This window comes from Pholis gunnellus (genome assembly GCF_910591455.1).
Source record: "Pholis gunnellus genome assembly, chromosome: 21".
Lineage (NCBI taxonomy): Eukaryota > Metazoa > Chordata > Actinopteri > Perciformes > Pholidae > Pholis > Pholis gunnellus.
In genome coordinates, this window is record NC_136548.1 from 10197850 (window position 1) to 10219174 (window position 21325).

Consider the following 21325-nt stretch of genomic DNA (forward strand, 5'->3'; position numbering starts at 1 on the left):
AGTGCAGAAATTCCTGTCTTAAGATCCATCCACTTTCACCTGAACTTTATTCCGGCCGAGTTAAGTTTTGAAAGTCCATGTGGAACAGCTGCATCCACATTAAAGGCTGATAGAGACACTCAACTGCATCAGCAGTAAACCTTCTGAGAGCTGCACGGTCCACTCACAGCACACACTCTGGGAGGCTTTGTCAGAACTCGAGGTTTTTAACACTCTTTTGCTGTGAATGGCCCCTCTCTCTCTCTCTCTCTCTCCCTCTCTCCCTCTCTCACCCACCCACCCACACAGACCCTTTTATTTAAGGTGTTAACAGTATCACCCTGATGTCCTGCCTGTTGTCCTCCATCCCCTCTCTTTGTCACTGAAAAATGTCTTGCATTATGTTTTGGGTGATGAAATAATTAAATTGACACTTTTTTAAATGAGAATTTTATTTTGATTCATGAGGCAAACTCATCCAAGATGATGTGATACTGCCACCTCATGGTCAGATAGCAAACTGCAGTCTGAGCTGAAATAGAGGAGCCAAATTAGAACTATCCCATGACACTACATCATGAATAGAATAAATCCCCTGAAAACTTGGTAACACCACGTTATGACATACTATACAACTGCATTTTACGGTACAGTATGTCACAAAAAAGCCACAAAAACATCAATGTATGATGATATAGTCATGTAAAAAGAAATCATTAAAAAGTCATAGTATATATTACAAAAAAGTTATAAAGATGTATGTCACGAAAAAGACATAAAAGGTAATTGTATAGTATGTTATAAAAATGTCATAGTATATCACAAAAATGTCAAAGGGTCAAAGGAAATGGTGATCACTGAGGCTGCCATATTTCTTTGCCTGGTTAAGCCACCAGCAGTCACTCAAATTTCAAGGGACATGGATACAAAGCATTTCTAATTGTGGATAAAGGATAGGCGACACACGCCTAGTTTCCTCGCAACCTCAATTATTCAAACTCCTCATTTGTGTTAAAGTTGAAGATAAAGATGAAATATGAGTCCAGCAGAAGTCATTTAATTCATTCACACGCTGTAGATTTTTGGAGCTCTCAGATTCTTGGACTATCTTGCACCTGGAAGATGTCCCGCCTCTGCCTTTGCTCGTGGCTCAGGTCATGTTGCAGGTTTTGTTTCTCTCAGATTCAGTTTCCAGGGTCAGAGATACGGTAAGGAAGGAGATTAAAAGGTTATCAAATGTCCTATTCAGGACGGAGTTTAGAAAGCGGCTGTTACCAAACGAACCTAAATTCATGCATCATTGAGCAACAAGCAAGCATTTAAATTAACCCTCTTACTGTGTTCCTGAGTACCATAAGCTGTCACGAAACCCTACACACTAGATGCTCAAACAAATAAAGTTAATGATTACCATTTCATAATTAGTACATCATAAACCTTAATGTATAAACATGTAGCACACAGAGCAGAAACTGAAACAAAGACAATCAACCGTTGTACAAAGAAAGTGTTTTGTCGTCAATACAATCATTTAGATCAAGTTTAGTTAGTCAATAGATGTCAATATGATAAACAATAATAATTAACTTGGTAACAGTCTTATTTAGTGTCTTGTTTCAACAATGGTATATACCAGCCTTGAATCCATTTGTTTTAGTTAACTTCTGTGTGATTTATTTTGATGGTATTTAATCTTTATTATAATTGTATACCAGGTAGTTTGAATCATAAAAAGTCCTCTTGTTGTCACTGTGCTCATTTATGCAAAAAGATACACTTTTTAAAAACTAAATGAAACATATAAACAATGGTTTCAATACAAATATGTGGTAGTGGGAAGGAAGTTGGTTTAATGTTTTATGAATAAACAGATGCATCAATCAGTAAGTAAGGAGCTAGATTCAATATTTACAACTAGAAATCACAGTAGAAAAGCTGTTTCTATTCTATGTGTATGTTTATTATTGCATTAACATGGTAACAACCTTTACCTCACTTAACTATAGTTCAACCAGGTCAAAAGTGTCACGTCAGAAGAAGGAAGATGTGAAGCATTTAGGGTAACAACCAGGAACTTGGTTGGCAATTAACATTCCTCTGACAGTGCCGAGGACAGCACGGCGAACAAAAATAAAATACACAGCCAGTATACACGACAACCATTATAAAGTGTGTGCCTCACAAAGTGTTCACAAAAGGCTCCTCAAATGGAGCGTATTTTTGACTAAGTTTGTAATAAATAATTTGAGAAGGCATAAAATCCACTATTTTCCACTGCTCTAGTGTGTCTAACTTAGCATGCAGCATTTACAAAACACATAATGCAATACTTCAACGGAGAAAAGGTGAATATAAAGTGTGAAACATTGTCCGCCACATTCAACAAGTGTTCCCTGTTCTGCAGGTTCTTGTCCTGAGAGTGAACAGGAAATCATTGGACACGTCACACCAAAGTAAATCAGGCCATTGCTTTGACAGCAGATGTTAGTTTGTAGCTTAATCACAATATTGATTTAAAAAAATGTTGTTAAATTACCTTTTGGAACAAGTGTCTGGAAACTTATTTCAGTACATTTCAGTATTTTGTCCTGAGCACAATTTGATAATCTTCATTGATTTGAATAGACAACGTGGCATGATTAGAGTTGAGGAGGAAGTATGAGCTAATACTGTATAAAGCTTCGTTCTAGCAGTGCAGTCCCTAATGGGTGAAGGAAAAGAACAGTGTCACCAGGTAATTAACTTAATTGGAGAGTAATCAGTGGCATTGGATACACCTAGGCGTGGTGTGTCATTTGTTGGCAAAATTCCTCTCACCACAGACACCTTTGTGGTTTCTTTTTCTTTGATGTTACAGCACGACACCCATGCAGGTCATTATCGTGCAATTGGGCAGTTAATTAAACTGGAAAAAGAACACTGAAGCTGTAATTAAAAAGTTCTCAGTCAAGACTTTTATTCTTGAGGAACCTAAGATCCCTTGATGTCAACAGAAAGCGTCTTCATGTTTTTTACCTGGGGATCTTAGTGTCCTCTTCTATGCTGTGCTCTGCTGGGGGGGCGGCATCACTGCAGATGATAAAAACAGGATCAATAAGATCATCAGAAAGGCTGGCTCAGTGATTGGCCTTACCCCGGTCTCACTACGGGTCACTGTAAGAGAACAAGGGCCAAGTTAAAAACGATTGTTTCTGTTGAAGGCCATCCATTACATGCTGTTTTTAATGGACTCAGAAGCTCATTTAGTGAGAGACTCAGGATGCCTCAGTGTTCTACTGAACCACTCAGAAGGTCTTTCGTTCCAGCAGCAGTTCGATTTTTTAACACCTTTAGATGTGTTTTTTAGATTTAGCATCTTTCTGATGTCGATCATGTTTCATATGGCATTTTCTGATGTTATTTATTCTTTGTAATGTGTTTTTTGTCTGTTGTGCACTGTGGACTGTGTCTATTGTTGTCTGTGTGAGGCTGTTGTTGTCTGTATGAGTATTTTGGTGGCAAATGAGTTTCCACTGGGGAATAATAAAGTGTTCTAATCTTTTCTAATCTAATCTACTTCTTTCACTTCTCACTTTACAGATTTCTCCCATCCATTTATTTGATTTATATTGACTAACTTTATGATTAATAAACCATTATATTTGTTAAGTATACTTGTGTGTCTCTTTGTTACAGTTTTAGAGCAGATATGTGACAATATGCATTTTTGCAAATTATTAGTGTTGCAATGTAACTGATATATATGTGATCTTGTGCTATATTTTTATTGACATTTTGGAGATATAAGCTTGACTTCAATTCTTTGGTGTTAGTGAAGTTTCTAGTTGTATCTGTTTATATGTGCAGCATTGCTTCATTTTTGTTGCAGGCATGGTGGATCCCCAGAGCTTTGGTAAAGTGAACTCCAGATGAACCTAGATTTTTCTTTGGTTCATATTTTTGTAAGTCACACAATCATGCCACAGTCATTGGTTCATAGCGATGAATACTAACGCTGTATGATTATAAGTGTAATTGTTAGCAGACTTAAAAGATAGATTGATTCATCATAATAATTCATAAATAACATAAACAGTGTGTAACATTTAGGGGGGTTAATTGGCATGAATGGAATATAATATTCATAACTATGCCTTCATTAGTATGTAATCACCTAAAAATAAGAATTGTTGTGTTTTTGTTAGCTTAGAAAAAGCAATTTATATCCACATAGGGATCGGGTCCTCTTCAACAGAGTCCACCATGTTGTACCGCCATGTTCCTACGGCAAGAGCTTTTTTTCTTGAGTTTTGACATTGTCTGAAGGTAGGGATGTGTTTTGAAACTCAGTAGGCCCTCATAAAAAGCAAGTACTTAAAGAGAAGCTCCTAGTTGTAATAAAATCCACACACTGTTCTTTTAATTACAACTAGTTTAATATTATTGTCATGAAGGTTCAAGATGATGATTTCTGATGAGAAACCAATTTGTCCCTGGACTCCTCCTTCACAGTAGGTCAGGCTGTATGTCTCTGTCTTAGTGCCCTCCTTCTCAAAGGTGACTCCTGTAAAGGGACGACTGGTGTTTAACAATGACTACCAGCTGTGTGGGGAAGCTCTCAGGGTACAGTCCATGACCTTCAATGTTTTCAATGCAGACTGAATGAAGATTGTGTGGATGAATTCAATCCAGATTAAAATCAAGCCTCTCTTGCCTCTCTCCACTTGCTTCACAAGTCTTCTCTTCTATGTCTTTTCGGTCATATTGTAACTTCCCCCACCTTCCCTGTCTTCCAGGTGTCCTAATCCAGCCGATGATACTGTAGAGATGGTTCAGCAATTCCACTGTGGCCAGATTCTCCTTCAAGATGTTCATTTTAACCACAGAATAATGTGTTAAGCCACCAGCAGTAACTCAAACTTACTTAAAAAAAATCTTTGCAGGGTGTGTGTAGGTACATGAATGCAAAGAATTTCTAGTGTGGCACTGAACCAAAAAGAAGATGCGACTGATGGCACAGATTAGATCTCTGAAGCTACAGGATTTCGTGGCAGTTACATATTTGTTACTTGAACAAAAGAAAGGCAACAAACGCCTAGTTTCCTCGCATCCTCGGTTCACTAGTTCATCACAAGGCTAACGCAGGGAGTACAGGATCTCTTTCACATCTATGGTCAGTTAAGAGTCTGTACTGAAGACACTTACCATTGTGTGTGTGTGTCTTTGTGCTGAGATTGGTAAAATAATCCTGTACTCCAAAAGCTTCGGCCGCGCATGTTCGACTTAATGCATGTTGATGCATGTGAGCGTGCTCTTCTGGTTAGCTCATGGCTGCCACGCTGCACTGCTCTCATATGGAGGTTACAGCTGACAACGCCGTCCCGACCGACAGCGGTGTTGTGATAGTGTAGCCTCGGGTAAACAGCGTCAGCTTTTTCGCCATTGTTAGCACAATGTTGAACCGTTAGCTGTAATCAACTGGTATGCCTTTGCCATGTTGAGAGCCGTTGAGAGGCAATTAAAATGCTCCCAATCCCCTCTTGATTTTAAGGGATCATTTGTGTTATTCTGTTAACTTTTAAGACTCCACAGAGACACCCTTGCATACTGTATCTTTAAGGGTTTCATAGATCTGTGAAATGGTTTCGTTTCTGTGCAAACAGCCTTTGCCACCAAGCATAAAGGATTAAATCTTTAAACGTGAAAAGCCAGTTCATTTGCTGTCACAGTATGTGAAACACGCCAGGGAACATTCAACCAACTGCACGCAAGAATTTAAGCACATACTGCATTTACAAACAACATCTCTACACACTGACTGAACTGGCATGTGACTCTACACAAATCATGTCCATTTGGTTCATAAGTGTGCTTGCACATTAACACTGTCAGAAAAAAACATAAATACTGTGGCTGCATCGAAGCAAACACATGAATTACAAGACCACAACCTCCTTTCAGATGTAATATGAACGTAGCAATACATACAAATTCAAGTTAGTTAAACCTGGAAGGCAGAAACATAGGATGCCAGACACAAACCTCAGGCAGTAACACATAATGGCTTAACTAAGAATTTGTCACAATACATGATATGAATATATACATAACATAATATGCAGGACAGTGTTTTCCAAAAATGGCGCACTACATAGCTGCGCTGCTTGCAGCCACTGTGGACATTCCAATAGAAAACATTTTGTCGCTGACGTTCACTCATGTAGCGTTCAGCTAGTACACGGTGTGATATATAATAGACTAGACCTCTCTGTGTTTTAACATGTATAGCTATACTGTTAAGTTTTGTGATTGGTGCGGGTTCGGTCTCTATAGTAATTCTCGCAATGAATATTTTGGGTGACCTTGCTCACTGGGTAGAGAGGGTCGTCCGGTAACCGCAAGGGCGGCGGTTCGATCCTTGGCTGCTACGTGTCCCGTGTTGAAGTGACACTGAACCTCTAACTGCTCCCCGGGCGCCTGTCATGGGCAGACCACTGATCCCTATGGGATGGGTCAAATGCAGAGACAAATTTCCCCTTCTGGGATGAATATAGTATAATAAAATATTTAAAAAAATATTCCATCCCTCATTGGGGATATTAGTCGGGACATGAAAATGCACTTGCTGATTACTAATTTCTGTGTAAACAAAGCTTCTGTTGCATTCCCTCAAACTGCGCCCATGCTCCTTACTCTCAACTGTTTTTGAATTTTCTGCTAAAGATTACGAATTGTTTCTCTTTTAAATTTGAACACAATAAGACAATTTTGTGTGTGTCTTTGTGTACGAGTACTACAGAGCTCATCTTTTATTTCTTCGACATTGTAATGGTGTTTTCATTATGTCACTAACAGCTATAGATGATAATAGAGAAACAACATTTGGATTTTGGGACGGTGTTGGGATGGATATGTGGAGATTTTCAGTCACTGTAAGTGTGTCATTAAAACTCGATACTTAGTTTTTGGTTTGTGAAAAAACTAACACCCTGCTTTGAATCTTGGAACACAGCCCACATACGTGATTTAGCAAAACAATATATGAAAACTCTGACTGCTTCCTTATCTGTCATTTCATCATTTACTGTAACATTGTTTACGGTAAATACTAGAACGGAAGGTCCAGAGTGATGAAGGACTACGGTTAGGATAGCTTATTGATCAGGAAATAGGAAGTCCATGGAGAATCGGGCAAGCATCCCCCCGAACGATCTGTTCAAGCATCAACTTCTCCATATTTATAATGACTGTTGTTTTACCACTAATGTCATCCTCTGTATTAATATTCATTCTTGAGACTACATTTTTTTTTAAATAATGCGACATGGATGAAATAAAATCTATTAATTGTTTTTCAAATGTGTAAGTAGCTGTAAGATAAAGAACAAATCATGTGACTAGATTAACCCATGATAACCTTTATTGTCTTGAAATCACTGTTGTTGAGTGTTTGTTGATGTTATGCTGCATGCCAACACTCCTTCATCTTGTACATTTCAGTCACATTGTTGAAGTGCCTTTTAGGTACCTCAACATTTTTCACATTGTTTCCTTGTATGAGTTGGTTTTCCAGTTAGTTACACACCTACTTAAAACATTCATCATTTGAGATGCAACATTAATTAATACTCCTTTGAAGCAAGTACCTCGACACTTAAATAACTTTCTAACAACTTCCTTGCGGCTTCCTTGCATCTGTACTAAAGCCTTTGGTAGAATATGACACCTAGTTTTTGTTTCTGCTGAACCAATTATGATAATCTGCATTATTATAAATGCACAATGGGAGGTTTGGTTCACTTGTTATGAGGAAGCAATTTGATTCTATTGATACAAACAATGAAACAGATTTATGGGTCTTGGCCAACTTTTACTGTATAAAGCCTGTTGCAGTGCTGCAGTCTCACGAGAAGGAGAGGCATAGGAGCCAAAGATGCACATGTGAACAGGTAATTAATTGATTTTATTTTTAAATAATATATTAATTTTAAACTGCTTGCTTCACATTGGTAGCATTTTCCATATATATATATATATATATATATATATATATATTTTTTTTAATGTATCTTTTATGTATAACTACAGAATTTCTTAACTTTGAAAGATGTCTTTTTTAGTTATTATTTATTAGCATTTAGTTATTTGTGCCATTTTTTAAGAAACTAATGCGCTTGCAGTCAATTAATATTTAAAAAAAGGCTGCACATGTATGAAAATTTTGTCTGGAATGGACAATTGAATGTATATCTTGATCAATAGAAATTTTATTGTCATTTAATTAAATAATTAAATAATTAAAAACATCTTTTGCTTTTATGAAACACATTTATAGTCCATGACTATGCATCCTTGTTTGGGTATGCAGTCTCTGAGTGCTTTGTAGTTTGTTAAATTAATTATTAAATACATTTGGTCAGCAGGTTCATATTTGGGGCTTTGGAGAATGGCAAATCTAATCATGTTGCCTGTGCTGCTTTTGGGATTGATCAGTAAGTATCTAATTCAGTCTGTTTCAATTAAATACATTTTTAGTTTTGTTGTATTTAAGTGAATTCACTAACTGACATTTGTTTTTGATGTTAGCAGAGCAGACTGATTTTTATCCAATTAAATCGATGTGTTTGTTTTTATAGGTACGGTGACTCCTCAGACGACAGGTGAATTGAAGTTTAGATAATCTCTTAGTAATTTGTTCATGCTATTAACATGTCAGTCATACAGTCGCTCTAGTTATTACTTCAAGATTATACCCATTTCACCTGGATTGCAGCTAATACCGCTGTTTATGATTGCTATCTATATATATATGTATATATAGACATACATATATAAAAAAATACACAATGTATATCCTATGCCAGTGTGGAGGAAGCAGAGGTACCACACCAAAGACATTGCTTTGCTTTGCTTTAACTTACAAGTTAACAAGTTATAAATACCAGGTTGATGTATCAATTAAATACATTTTTATTTTTGTTGTATTTACCTAAATTCACTAACTGACTTTTGTTTTTGATGTTAGCAGAGCAGACTGATTTTTATCCAATTAAATCTATGTGTTTGTTTTTATAGGTACGGTGGCTCCTCGGACGTCAGGTGAATTGAAGTTTAGATAATCTCTTAGTAATTTGTTCATGCTATTAACATGTCAGTCATACAGTCGCTCTAGTTATTACTTCAAGATTATACCCATTTCCCCTGGATTGCAGCTAATACGCTGTTTATGATTGATATATATCTATATCTATATATAAATAGACATATATAGACATATATATATATATCAAATACACAATTTACATCCTATGCCAGTGTGGAGGTTGCAGAGGTACCACACCAAAGACATTGCTTTGCTTTGCTTTAACTTACAAGTTAACAAGTTATAAATACCAGGTTGAAAGGTGATGTTTTACCGCCACCCTCTGGTTGCACTTGTTATGTATTACAAAGGTTATTGTGCTGCACCTACAACTATGTCCAACGGTGATTTTATGGTGTACAAAACAAGATCTTCAGGTGGTGTTACATTGCTTTTTAAATGACAACTTTTTGACAGAAGTAATTTTGACTATCCCAGAAAGCAAAGCTAGTGAGCCTGTGAGAGAATGCTGTCTTTTCTATGTGCTGTTCCTGCTATAACGTGCCATAATGGCTGTTTGGAAAAAGGTTTATTTTGGTTCGTCAGAATATTAGATTAAAAGAGTCCACAAAAACACAAATAACACAAAAGCATATTTTGTATAAAGGATCAAACATTGGTATGATAGGTTAGGTGTGGTGATCTACAAATGTACAAAAAAACACTGTGCAGTATTTGCCAATGAGACCACTATGGATGGACATTCCATCGTCTCTTAAAAATGTGATGTCTTTTGTTCTTTCTAGGAGCCCTTTACCCAATTACCGGAACAAGAAGCAGCAACACAGATGATGGAAGTTCTCCTAACATTCGTCTGCAACGTCCATTTGTGTATTTCGGACGGTCGCACAATCAGATTTATGTATGTAAATATAATATTAGCAAATACAAAATCCATATCGTTTATTTTTTGTGAAGGAATCCACTTTTCATCCTCTGGTTAGCAAATAACTTCCAAATAAGAACTGTGTTGTAAATGTGAAACAAATAAATTATTGAAGTTAATGAATAAATTGGAGAAGTAAAAAAAATGTTATTAAACTAATAATACTTTATATTTGACTTCAACTGAAAACAGATATTAAAGAAGTACTGCAGTTAGTTGTTGTCAATATATCGTTATATCTAAAATATGGTTATAAAGTACGAGCAATACATATGTTGATGGGTGTTAATTCATCTGAAAGTGCCTTTTTTAGCTTGTGGTTTGAGCCATTTTTAAATACTTTTTTTTGTTATTAATTCTTCATTAGTAAAAACTGGTTAACTTGTTTCCAGGTGAACCACAATGGACATCTGACCTTTAACTCACATTGGAGAAGTTACACACCTCAAAGGTTTCCACTGCATGGATCCAGGGACGTCATTGCTCCACTCTGGACAGATTTAGACAACAGAGGGAATGGTCAGGTCTACTACAACCAATACACCAGTGGCAGCATCCTCCGTCAAGCTACACGAGACATTAATCGTTACTTCCCAGGATTGAGTTTCAATGCCAACTGGGTCTTTGTTGCAACATGGTATGAGGTGGCCTACTATCCCAGAACTGGAACAGTAAGTTTTCTTGCTCTAAATGAGGAAACACATAGGATGTGTATTTTAACTATTACAACATATATTTACTATAATAACCATAAGTACATTTTTTTCAGCAAACAACGGTTCAAGCAGTCTTGATCTCTGGTGGCCAGTACTCATTTGTGCTGATGAATTATGGGATAATAGCCTCAACAACTCGAAATATACAGGTTAGAGGCATTACAATGATTTGTGACTTACAATGTAAAAGTGGCCATGACTTACTTAAATATGAATGCAGATGCACAAAAAATAAAAATAAAACTACTTGTATTTATGTGACATGTATTTGCAGGCTGGATATGACACAATGAACTCCCCTCACCATTTCACCATCCCTGGGTCATTCTCTAACAATGCATCAGGCAGTAACTCAAATTTCCGCCTGAGCAGCAATGTCAATGTGCCCGGTCGCTGGGCTTTCCGGACAGACCATGGATCAAGAGGCTGTACTTACAATAGTAAGATCAGAACCAGAGGGTGGTCACCATAGGTAGTTCTTTACAGTAATGTGGATATGTGATCACCACTCCATGGAGATATGTATTAAGTGTTTGTTGAACTAAATAAACAATGTCTTTTTTGTTACAGACAGCTCAGTATGTGCATACTGCTAAAACATTAACATTTTTCATTTCATGCCAAAGTAGTTCTCAAAAGGCAAGGTCAAGACGCTGACCACGACAATGTAATGTTTCAGGTTTAAGGCGGTTGGCGACTTTTCTTGCACGGCATCCTCTTCTTTATCCCCTAGTTTTTGTCACCGTTCTACTGTTTATTATGAAAACATAGGCAGAATTGTCCACAAAAAATTCAAGTCAAATGTCTAATGTTTTAAAAGTAATAGTGTCGACACATTTCAGTCTATTCCTTGAAGTGAACTCTTCCTTTCCTTCTTCTCAAGATGAATCCGTGCAGATTGGTGACTCATTCTGGAGTGACAGTACCTGTGCACAGAAGTGCACCTGCACCTCAGCAGGCCTGCAGTGTCGCAGCCAACGCTGCTCCTTTTCCCAAATCTGCCAACCTACTGCCTTTCAGTTCACCTGCCAGACGGTGCGGAGAGGCACCTGCACCATTAGTGGTGATCCACATTACTATACCTTCGATAACAAAGTGTTTCACTTCCAAGGCACCTGCACTTATGTTCTCTCTGAGCAATGTGGTCGTGGGTTGCCCTACTACAGAGTAGAGGGCAAGAACGAGCATCGGGGCAGCACTCGTGTTTCCTGGACACGACTGGTCAAAGTGTTTGTCTATAATGAAACCATTGAGCTTGTCAAGGGACGTCGTGGTGCGGTTAAGGTCAGTATCAAGAAATAAGGCTCCACTTACTGTGATATTTTAATTTTGTTCATATTTTTACAACTATGTCTTTGCTTGTTGGTGTGTTTACAGGTTAATGGCGTCTTTGCAGACACTCCATTCTCTCTCAACAATGGCACGGTCCAGGTTTTTGAGTCAGGTTTTTCTGTCATCGTCAGTACTGACTTTGGCTTGGTGGTGTCTTATGACACAAATCATTATGTGAGGATCAGGGTGCCCTACACTTACCAGAATGCAACATGTGGCCTGTGTGGAAACTTCAACAATGATCGCACGGATGACTTTCGAACCCGCCAAGGAGAAGTTGTCAGCTCTGATGTGGTTTTTGCCAAGAGCTGGCAAGCATCGGATGACAATGAGCCTGGCTGTGGGACAGGTTGTGGAGGGCTGAGCTGTGGTGCTGCCTGCACTGAGGCTCAGACAGCTTCATACAGCAATACTGGTCATTGTGGTATCCTCCAGAGCACTTCCGGACCTTTTGCTGCTTGCCATCAACAACTTCCCCCTCAGACCTTTTTGCAAAGCTGTGTGTTTGATCTGTGTGTGGGAGAAGGGTATCAACCCATTCTGTGCCAAGCCCTAAATGTGTATGCAAGTCAGTGTCAACAGAATGGTGTACAGCTGCCAAACTGGAGGAGGCGAGGCTTCTGTGGTATGTCTGTCAGTCAAAAACATTATTTCATATAATCCTTGGGCTGTCAAGATGTCAAGATAAATCTTTTTTTCTTTTGTCTAGAAATCCAATGCCCAGCAAACAGCCACTTTGAGCCGCGAGGCACAGCATGTCCAGCTACCTGTGTCAGCCCCAATTCTACCGTCGACTGCCCTCTTCCTGTCCAGGAGAGCTGCATCTGCAATTCAGGCTACATACTTAGTGCTGGAGTCTGCATCCCTCATGCTGAGTGTGGCTGCAGCTTTGAGGGTCGCTACTACCGCTCTGGAGAAACTGTAATACTAGACGACGACTGTGGGAGACGTTGTAACTGCAGTCATGGCTCCATGACTTGCCGCTCCCATGGTTGTGGTCCACTTGAATCATGCCGTGTGGAGGAGGGAGAAAGAGGATGCAGACCTAACAGCTATGGAACATGCTGGATAAAAGGCCCAGTGTCATATCAAACGTTTGATGGATTGACATACATGTATCCTGGGGCGTGTCGATTGACCCTTGCCAAAGTCATGGGATTGTCTAGTTACCCACATTTTGTGGTGACAGCAGAAAAACTGCCCAGAGGCCAGCAGGGTTTTTCCAGGTTGCTAAAGTTTGAGGCAGAGGGAACACACGTGTCTATTGAGATGGCGAGCAGCAGAGTAGAGGTACGTGATTGGAACTTTTTTGAAAAGACAGATTCCAATGTGATACATCCAACATTTTAAAAGTTAATCATCTGAACTCTAATGAAGACAAATTTGACAAAAGGATTGCTGACATGTGAAAGTTTAGTAATATGAATATTATTACAACTGTTTTAGGTTCTTTCATGATTTAATTGTTTCTTCTGAATATTTAGCAGCACATACTGTTGTTTCAATCTTGTGAACTACAAAGTAATTTGAACTACTATTCAAATGGCCCCTTAGGTTGACGGTCAGCGGATAAGACTACCATTCAGCTCGGCGTCCAACCGAATCCAAATCTACCACAGCAGCATTCACAGTATCAACATTCGCACTTCCTTTGGTGTGACTGTGCAGACAGTTTGGCCTCACTTTGTGCGTGTCACTGCACCTGGTATCTACAACGGTTCATTAGGTGGACTCTGTGGTAATTACAATGGCCAGCCACATGATGACTTCCGCACACCCAACAGCATTCTGGTCACCAGCCCTCAGGACTTTGGGGACAGTTGGCGGGACGGCTCCCTCGATGCACATTGTGTGGAAAGTGTAAATAATGACTCTACAACAAATAACAATTCTCGTGAGTACTGTGGCATTCTTGGCTCACCACATGGGCCGTTTGCCCAATGCTGGGCCATGGAGGACTCCCAGCAGCATGTGAATGCATGTGTGGGGATCCTTAGAGCCTCTAGAGATCCAGCATCAGCACTATGTGAGGTCCTACGAGATTTTGCACTAATGTGTCAACAGCAGGGCGTTGCCCTTGGACGCTGGAGGAATGCAACTCACTGTGGTGAGCACTTTACCCCCTTTTGGTGTAGGTTGTTCTAATATAATGTAAATGACTTTGCTTAATTCATTGATTTTTTCATCTTCTCTAGAGCAAAACTGCCCCCAAAACAGCCATCATGAAGTCTGTGGAAGCTCTTGTCCTTCCACCTGCCCCAGCCTCTCTTTCCCTTTCGCCTGTGACACTGTGTGCCAAGATGGGTGCCAGTGTGATGATGGTTTTATCCTTAATGGCAACCAGTGCGTGCGACCTACAGCCTGCGGATGCCATCACCAAGGACGCTATCGGCGAGGAGGAGAGCGATTCTGGGACGGTGAGGAATGTCAGAGCTTGTGTTCCTGTAATGGCACTACTGGGCAGGTCCACTGTATCCCCAACACCTGTGGTCCCCAGGAGTCCTGCCGTGTGGTGGAGGGTGAGTTTGGCTGCCATCCCAACCCTCATGGCACCTGCTCTGCCTCTGGTGACCCCCACTACCTCACCTTTGATCTCAAGGCCTATAACTTCCAGGGAACCTGCCGCTATGTTTTGGCGACCCTTTGTAATGCCACTCATGGGCTTCACCAATTTTCTGTGGAAGCTAAGAATGAGCCGTGGAGAGGGAGGCCAGTTTCAATCACAGCAGAAGTTTTTGTGAATGTGGGGGGCTATCGAGTGCACATGTCGAGGGAGAGCCGTGGTGTGGTACAGGTGAGTTACACAAATTCTGAACAGTTGGAGACATTCTTTCCTCAGATCTTTCTTCTATTTTGAATCTATACTGGGTTTGCGAAAATACAAATCTATGATTGTTAATCCAATTTTGTTTTTACATTGTTAAAGGTGAACGGAGTAACTCAAAACTTACCTGTTGTCCTGAATGGAAGTCTTGTCTCTATCTATGCAAGTGGATTTCGCACACATGTCAGTGCTGATTTTGGCCTGAGGGTCATGTACGATGGATATAGTACAGTGTCTGTCTCTGTACCTCCAAGTTACAGGTAACTGCCATTTACTGCAGCCCATTTGAATGCTTTAGTTTACATTCTGAAAAATATTTTATTACAAATGTTTAAATAATTTAGCTTCAATGTATAAACATACTTTTGACTCTGGGTGTATTTAATTATTGTCATCATTACAGACAAAAAACATGTGGACTTTGTGGAAACTTCAATGGAAATCCAAATGATGACTTCCACACCCCATCTGGAATGATGGTTACCACTCCACAGGAGTTTGGGACAGCCTGGAAAGTGGCAAGCAACGACACCTGCAGTGATGGGTGTGGCTCCTCCTGCCCACAATGCAACAATGACCGACCTGCTAGAGCCCAATGTGCGGTGATTCAGGCATCTGACGGCCCCTTAAGCTTCTGCCATGAGGAGGTTAACCCAGCTCCATATTTCAGTGACTGCGTGTTTGATGTTTGTGTGTCGGGAAGTGGCCAAGATCTTCTGTGCAGAGCTATTCAGGCATACGTCAGTGCCTGTCAGTCTGCTAATGTTCGAATCTACCCTTGGAGACAGAACACCACCTGCAGTAAGTCAACGAGTCAATGTGTTGTTTATCCACTATTTAAACAGCCTAGGTAACAATCAAAGAAGTCTCGACCTACTGCATATAGGCTATGTTAATTGACTGAATCATTTTCAACCATCTGACATGCATCATTTAATTCCTCTCTCATAAAGGAGTTGACTGTCCCGCCAACAGCCATTATGAGCTGTGTGGTACCGACTGTGGTCACATCTGTGCCAGCAGCGTTGATGCCATCTGTGAGCAGGTTTGCTCTGAGGGATGTTTCTGTAATGAAGGTTTTCTCAGGAGTGGGACAAGATGTGTCCCTGTGGAAAGCTGTGGCTGTCAATATGACGGGTTCTACTATAATGTAAGTCATATAGCTCTAAATGGATAAGAAACCAGATTTGTATCTGTATATTTGCTACTTTATAGTGTGTCACACCTGTCATTTTGTACCATGACCAACTGTAGATGTCGTAGTTATAGTTTATTTTATTAGTATTGGACCTGTTATACACAGCCCACAAGTTGTATAAATATATGTACATGAACATATTCTGTTTTTCTCACATGTTACAGGCTGGTGAATCCTTCTGGACAGAGGGTTGCTCCCAGCGGTGTGAATGCCATGCTCCCAATGACCTGCGCTGTTCTGCTGCATCTTGCACTTCTACACAAGAGTGCACCATCAGAAATGGCCAGCTGGGCTGTTTTGATGAGATGTCTACTTGCACTGTTACGGGCGATCCACACTACATCACCTTTGATAGGGCACTGGCCCATTTCCAGGGCACATGCTCATACATCATTACTGAGAGTGTGAACCCCGGCATCAATGAAACACAGTTTCAGGTAGTAGCCACCAATAATCACCGTGGCAACAACCGTGTGTCGTTTGTGTCAGCAGTGGATGTATACCTCTCAAATCAACTAGAGAGTGTGCATGTCAGGATTGGACCCAACAGAAGAGTAAAGGTAAGCTCTTCATTACTTGCAAGATGAAAAACCTTCTGTATCTCTGTATTGTAAATATAATTACAAACAACTGCCTCCTCCCTTCTTGTCCGTCTCTCTCTGATCTCTCTTCCTTCCAGGTAAATGGAAGTGAGGTGTCTCTTCCCACCACTGTGGGAACATTAGCTCAGGTAGTAAGACAGGGAAGCTACATCGTGGTCGATGCCGTTGACTTGAAAGTTCACTTTGACGGCCGGAGCACTTTACTGGTCAGACTGGGCCAATACCATCAAAATAGAGTCACAGGCATGTGTGGAAACTTCAACAGGGATCCTTCAGATGACAAAGTCTTGCCCAATGGCACTTTGGCACAAAATGACAATCACTTTGGACACAGCTGGAAATCCTCCACAAGCCAACAAGGGTGAGATGTTATGAAAAGAACTTGCAGGGTTAACAATCCATCACTACATAAAGAAACAACAATACACATATGACGGAAAATGTCAGAATAAACAAAGTCAGCTCAAATGTTAAACTCTTAATGTCTTTTCTAGATGTGGATCCACTGATGGAAGCAGTAATGATGGATTGGATGACTGTCCCTTTATGGAAGAATACTCTGAGCTCTGTAGTGTCATCACCAACAGTAGTGGTCCATTCAGTGCCTGTCACCTGCACTCTGATCCACAGCCATTTTTCAGTTCCTGTGTCTATGACCTCTGCCTCTACACTCGAGCCAATGACATGCTGTGTTCTGCAGTCTCCGCCTACGAGAGCACCTGCTCTGTTTTGGGGTTAAACATCCCTGAGTGGCGCTCTGCTTTGCAGTGTGGTAAGTTTGCACTGAGCTTATGGACAGCCAAAATAATGAATGAGAGATATAATCCTGAGTTTAACAGAACTTTACCATTTGTCCTACTTGTGGAAAAAGGTAATTTTTTACTTGTTTCGTCACTCTTTGTCTCATCCTGTCCTCGCAATTTCCATAGCTGAGTCAGACCCCTGCGAACAGCTGGACTGCACAGAGTATGAGTGGTGTGGTGAGAAGCACGGTGTGTACGGCTGCTTCTGTGATGAGCACCACCATCGGCCCAACAATGAGAGCTACGGTGAGGGCAGCTCCATTTGAAGCAATGCTTTGTTTTATAGATCCCGATGTGTAAGATTAGTAGTAGAACTTAATTCATAGTACAATGGCATTGTTTGTGAAATATACACCAACGTAAGACCACAGAACAATAATCTCCACTCAGGTGTCGGTTTATCATAGTTCTTTTGCCATAATATCCAATCCCAGAGCTTAGAATTCTGTCTGTGCACGACTGACGGCATGTGGAATCTAAAGATTAAAGTGCAATCTGCAGCTTAAACCAATTCACTTTTAAATTCTGCATCAATTTTAAATGAATTCAGCCAATCTGAATGGCGTTCCTGAATAAATCTCAGCCAAGGCTCATGGGTATTGCAGTAATGTGAACCGTGCACAATGCCAAAAGGAGAGACGAAACATGATTTCATGGAAACAGCGTTAAAATAATTTAAATGGTCAATATAAACCTATAGGATTGTTACAATATCTGTGAGTCACAACTCTGTGGGTTTGTCACTATGAGCAACACCTTTCAAATTACATATATATAGTAGTTACTTAATCCAGGAAAATATTGATTGGTGCAGCTTTAACTATGAGATTAGCTACAAACACTGCGGAATTGTTTTTTAAATCTCTCTCTCTCATACGTAGACTCGTCCCTCAGTTGTTCCAGTAGTTCAGGCACCATGTCTGTGTCGCGCTGCCAGTTGTTTGAAGCTGGCTTCCACTCCAGCGCCCTCCACCTCCGAGATGACTCCTGCAATGGAACTCTGCAGGACGGACGACTGGTGTTCCAATTTAACAATGACGAGCAGCTGTGTGGGACAGCTCTCAAGGTACAGTCCATTTTAGACGTTAATGTGCTCCATCAGACATATTACAAGAACAAGCAACTTACTTAAAAATTGGTTTACCATTTTGTCATTTCAATTTTAAGAGCAACGGAACCCATTTCATCTATGAGAACACCATCCAGGCCGACGTGGACCCTCATGGAGGGCTAATCAGCCGCCAGAGGAGCATTCATTTGCGTTTCTGCTGTGAATACCTTCTGACCCAGGCCCTGTCTATGGCTGTGGGCATCAACCCTGTAGAGAGGTGATAATAACAACACCATCTACTTTATATGTTTTATGCTAACTAAATACAATTAACACAGTCATTTTTATAGTGAACATATGTCCATAGTGATATGTCATGACGTATGTTTCAATATTCATGTTTTCAATAACAGTACCATATATTAAACAGTGCTACATCTGCACCTCAAACCTTTTTTGCGACAGTGATGCTCGATGATGACAAAGACTGAAAATAGTTAGTTATAATTTAGCCCTTGGTTGTCATAAATGTTCTGTAATTTCTCCACTACCCACATTCTGCACCCAATGTCTGTCCCCATTCTGTGAATGTGAATGCGTCAGCAAGACGTTGTTACCAAGAACTAGCCAGTGAATTGGTCCTTCTCAAGTGCAGTCAACTTCTTTTTTGTTTTTTTGCAGCATTGTGAGAAAGAAGCTTCTATCGGGCCAAGGACAGTATCGTATGAGAATGATCCCCTACCAGGACGCTGGCTTCCGCTACCCACTGGCCAGTGGCAGCAACTTAGAAATAGAAATTGACGAGAGGCTATATGTGGAGATTCGGACAGAAGGAGTCGATGGAAGGCAGATCTCCACCATTGTGGACTCTTGTTGGGCCACTCCAGTCAACCTCGCCAGCTACCCTGTCCGCTGGGATCTCATACAAGAAGAGTAAACAAGTTATTACAACTTCATGTAGTTCAGCACTCTGTTCACTGGTTCTTGATTTCCCAGAAAATGATTTACTCTAGAAGGGCCTCTCTTCACTTGCTCCACCCTTCCTCACTTTCATAACTTAACCCTGTTTATTTTTTAGTCCAGCTGGTAACATTGTAACTTCTATCTCCCTCCAGGTGTCCTAACCCAGCAGATGGTACAGTAGAGCTGGTTGCGAACGGCATCTCCACTGCGGCCCGATTCTCCTTCAAGATGTTCACCTTCAGCAACTTTTCATCCATCTACCTGCACTGCCAGGTCCACCTGTGTCTTAGGAGACACAACAACTGCACTGCTGTGAGTGTTACTGTGTTTGTGTGCATTCGTAATGAGTTTTGATAGATTATCAAAAGGTGCGTTAACAGAAGCCTCTGATGTTGTTTTCCTGCAGCACTGCTACCCAGGCCACCACAACCGAGTTGCAAGGGACGTATCCCAGCATGCCATGACGGGCATCTCACTAGGACCACTTACCATGCCGCTCAATCGGAAAGGTAAAACCCTCTTATCTCCTCATGACTTTTGCTCTTTTGATGACACAAATCTTGATGGATACATTTTATTTAAACTTGAATTCTTCTTTTACAGCCAGAATGGTGAATCCGAGCAGTGCCTCGGGCCAGTTGGCCCCTCTGGTGACCCTGCTAGTCAGTTTGCTGGCAGCCAAAACTCTGGTGTAGGGCGTTCAAAGATGATCCATATTCTATAATCACTCAACATACATTTGCTTTTAGATTGTATTTCTATTGGAGAGGCTTTTTCCTTGTGTTGTGTTCTGTTTTTGTGGTCTGCTGAAAATTGAAGTAATTTAGCTTTATAACCGTAAATGTGCAGCATACTGAAGCTGAAATCACTTGCCTTTTGTTGTTTTCACTATATAAGGTGTTTATCGAATGTATCCTTAGTTTCTTTGCCGGGGTTGTTATCATTAGATTTCTATCATATAAGAAGTAACCAACCATGTATAATGAAGGTTGAACATATAAATAAAGTTTCTCAATGCATGGAGTATGGATCTCATTTTCTATTGTCCATAGTAGAAGGTTGTGTGGGTGCTGCAAGCTTCCAGCATCACTTAATAATTTCATCAACAATGACCAGGTTGTGGCTTATTACCTGCAAGCCACTGCAATGTCATGCATTTTGCTCTTACAAAGGACTAACACTTAACGAAATGCAAGATGTCTTTAATCTGAACATGAGGTTCGCATGCTTCTTTTAACATTCCCTCATTGACAAAATACAATTGAATTAACTGCCACATACAGCTAAAATCTTTAGACAACAAAGGAGTGGGAAAGAAAATTTAGCCAGGATCTAACAATAAATTGAAGGCACCGAGTTCTGCTCACTCTCACACACAACCAGCAGAGATGTGCAGCAACACTTTAAAGTCATAACACAAGGAAGGTTAATAAATGATCACACAAATAAACAAAGAAATCTGATATTAACAGGACCTATCTCTGTAATTTATTTTCTCCAACAAAAATATATAAAATAATTGTTCTATTGTGCAGCTGAATGGTGTCACATTGATGTTTTGAAGGAAATTTGTTTGTAAACGATCTCTTTCCTCTCTCGCTACCTTTACTTGTGGCATTTCTCTAGATTATTTTCCCTGTAAACTCACGCTCTCTGGGTCAGATTTAAATTAAAGTATCAGATATCACTGATGCAGTGCAAAGTCAGAAGTGACGTGAACACATCAATTGCTCATCAGTTGAAATGGCTGATTTTAATCATCCTGTAACCTGGTTTTAGTGACATCTGATACTTTCATTTAATCCAACCCGAGAGAACCTGATCCAAAAGGGAATAGAAATCTGCACTAA

General features: G+C 40.2%; 1 protein-coding gene across 1 annotated transcript; it reads left to right on the plus strand.

Moving 5' to 3' along the window:
- Positions 1–8378: 8378 nt before the first annotated feature.
- LOC306713043 (alpha-tectorin-like) lies at positions 8379–20499 on the plus strand. Its single transcript, XM_079182582.1, has 25 exons — positions 8379–8450; positions 8595–8618; positions 9034–9057; positions 9847–9962; positions 10379–10657; positions 10756–10851; positions 10977–11142; positions 11586–11986; positions 12080–12659; positions 12744–13324; positions 13589–14141; positions 14230–14828; positions 14961–15118; positions 15262–15659; positions 15812–16008; positions 16221–16616; positions 16736–17019; positions 17153–17430; positions 17588–17707; positions 18343–18527; positions 18629–18789; positions 19194–19445; positions 19628–19787; positions 19882–19984; positions 20079–20499. The coding sequence occupies exons 1-25, from the start codon at positions 8405–8407 to the stop codon at positions 20168–20170; spliced, it is 6249 nt and encodes a 2082-aa protein (XP_079038708.1). The 5' UTR covers positions 8379–8404; the 3' UTR covers positions 20171–20499.
- Positions 20500–21325: the final 826 nt, after the last annotated feature.

What these genes read in the sequence shown, in the direction of transcription:
- LOC306713043 (XM_079182582.1), top strand. Translation starts at nt 8,405, where the DNA reads ATGGCAAATCTAATCATGTTGCCTGTGCTGCTTTTGGGATTGATCA. An exon ending in GACCCAACAGAAGAGTAAAG is followed by an intron (nt 16,617 to 16,735) that starts GTAAGCTCTTCA and finishes TCTTCCTTCCAG; the next exon opens with GTAAATGGAAGTGAGGTGTC. An exon ending in TGTGTGGGACAGCTCTCAAG is followed by an intron (nt 18,528 to 18,628) that starts GTACAGTCCATT and finishes TTCAATTTTAAG; the next exon opens with AGCAACGGAACCCATTTCAT.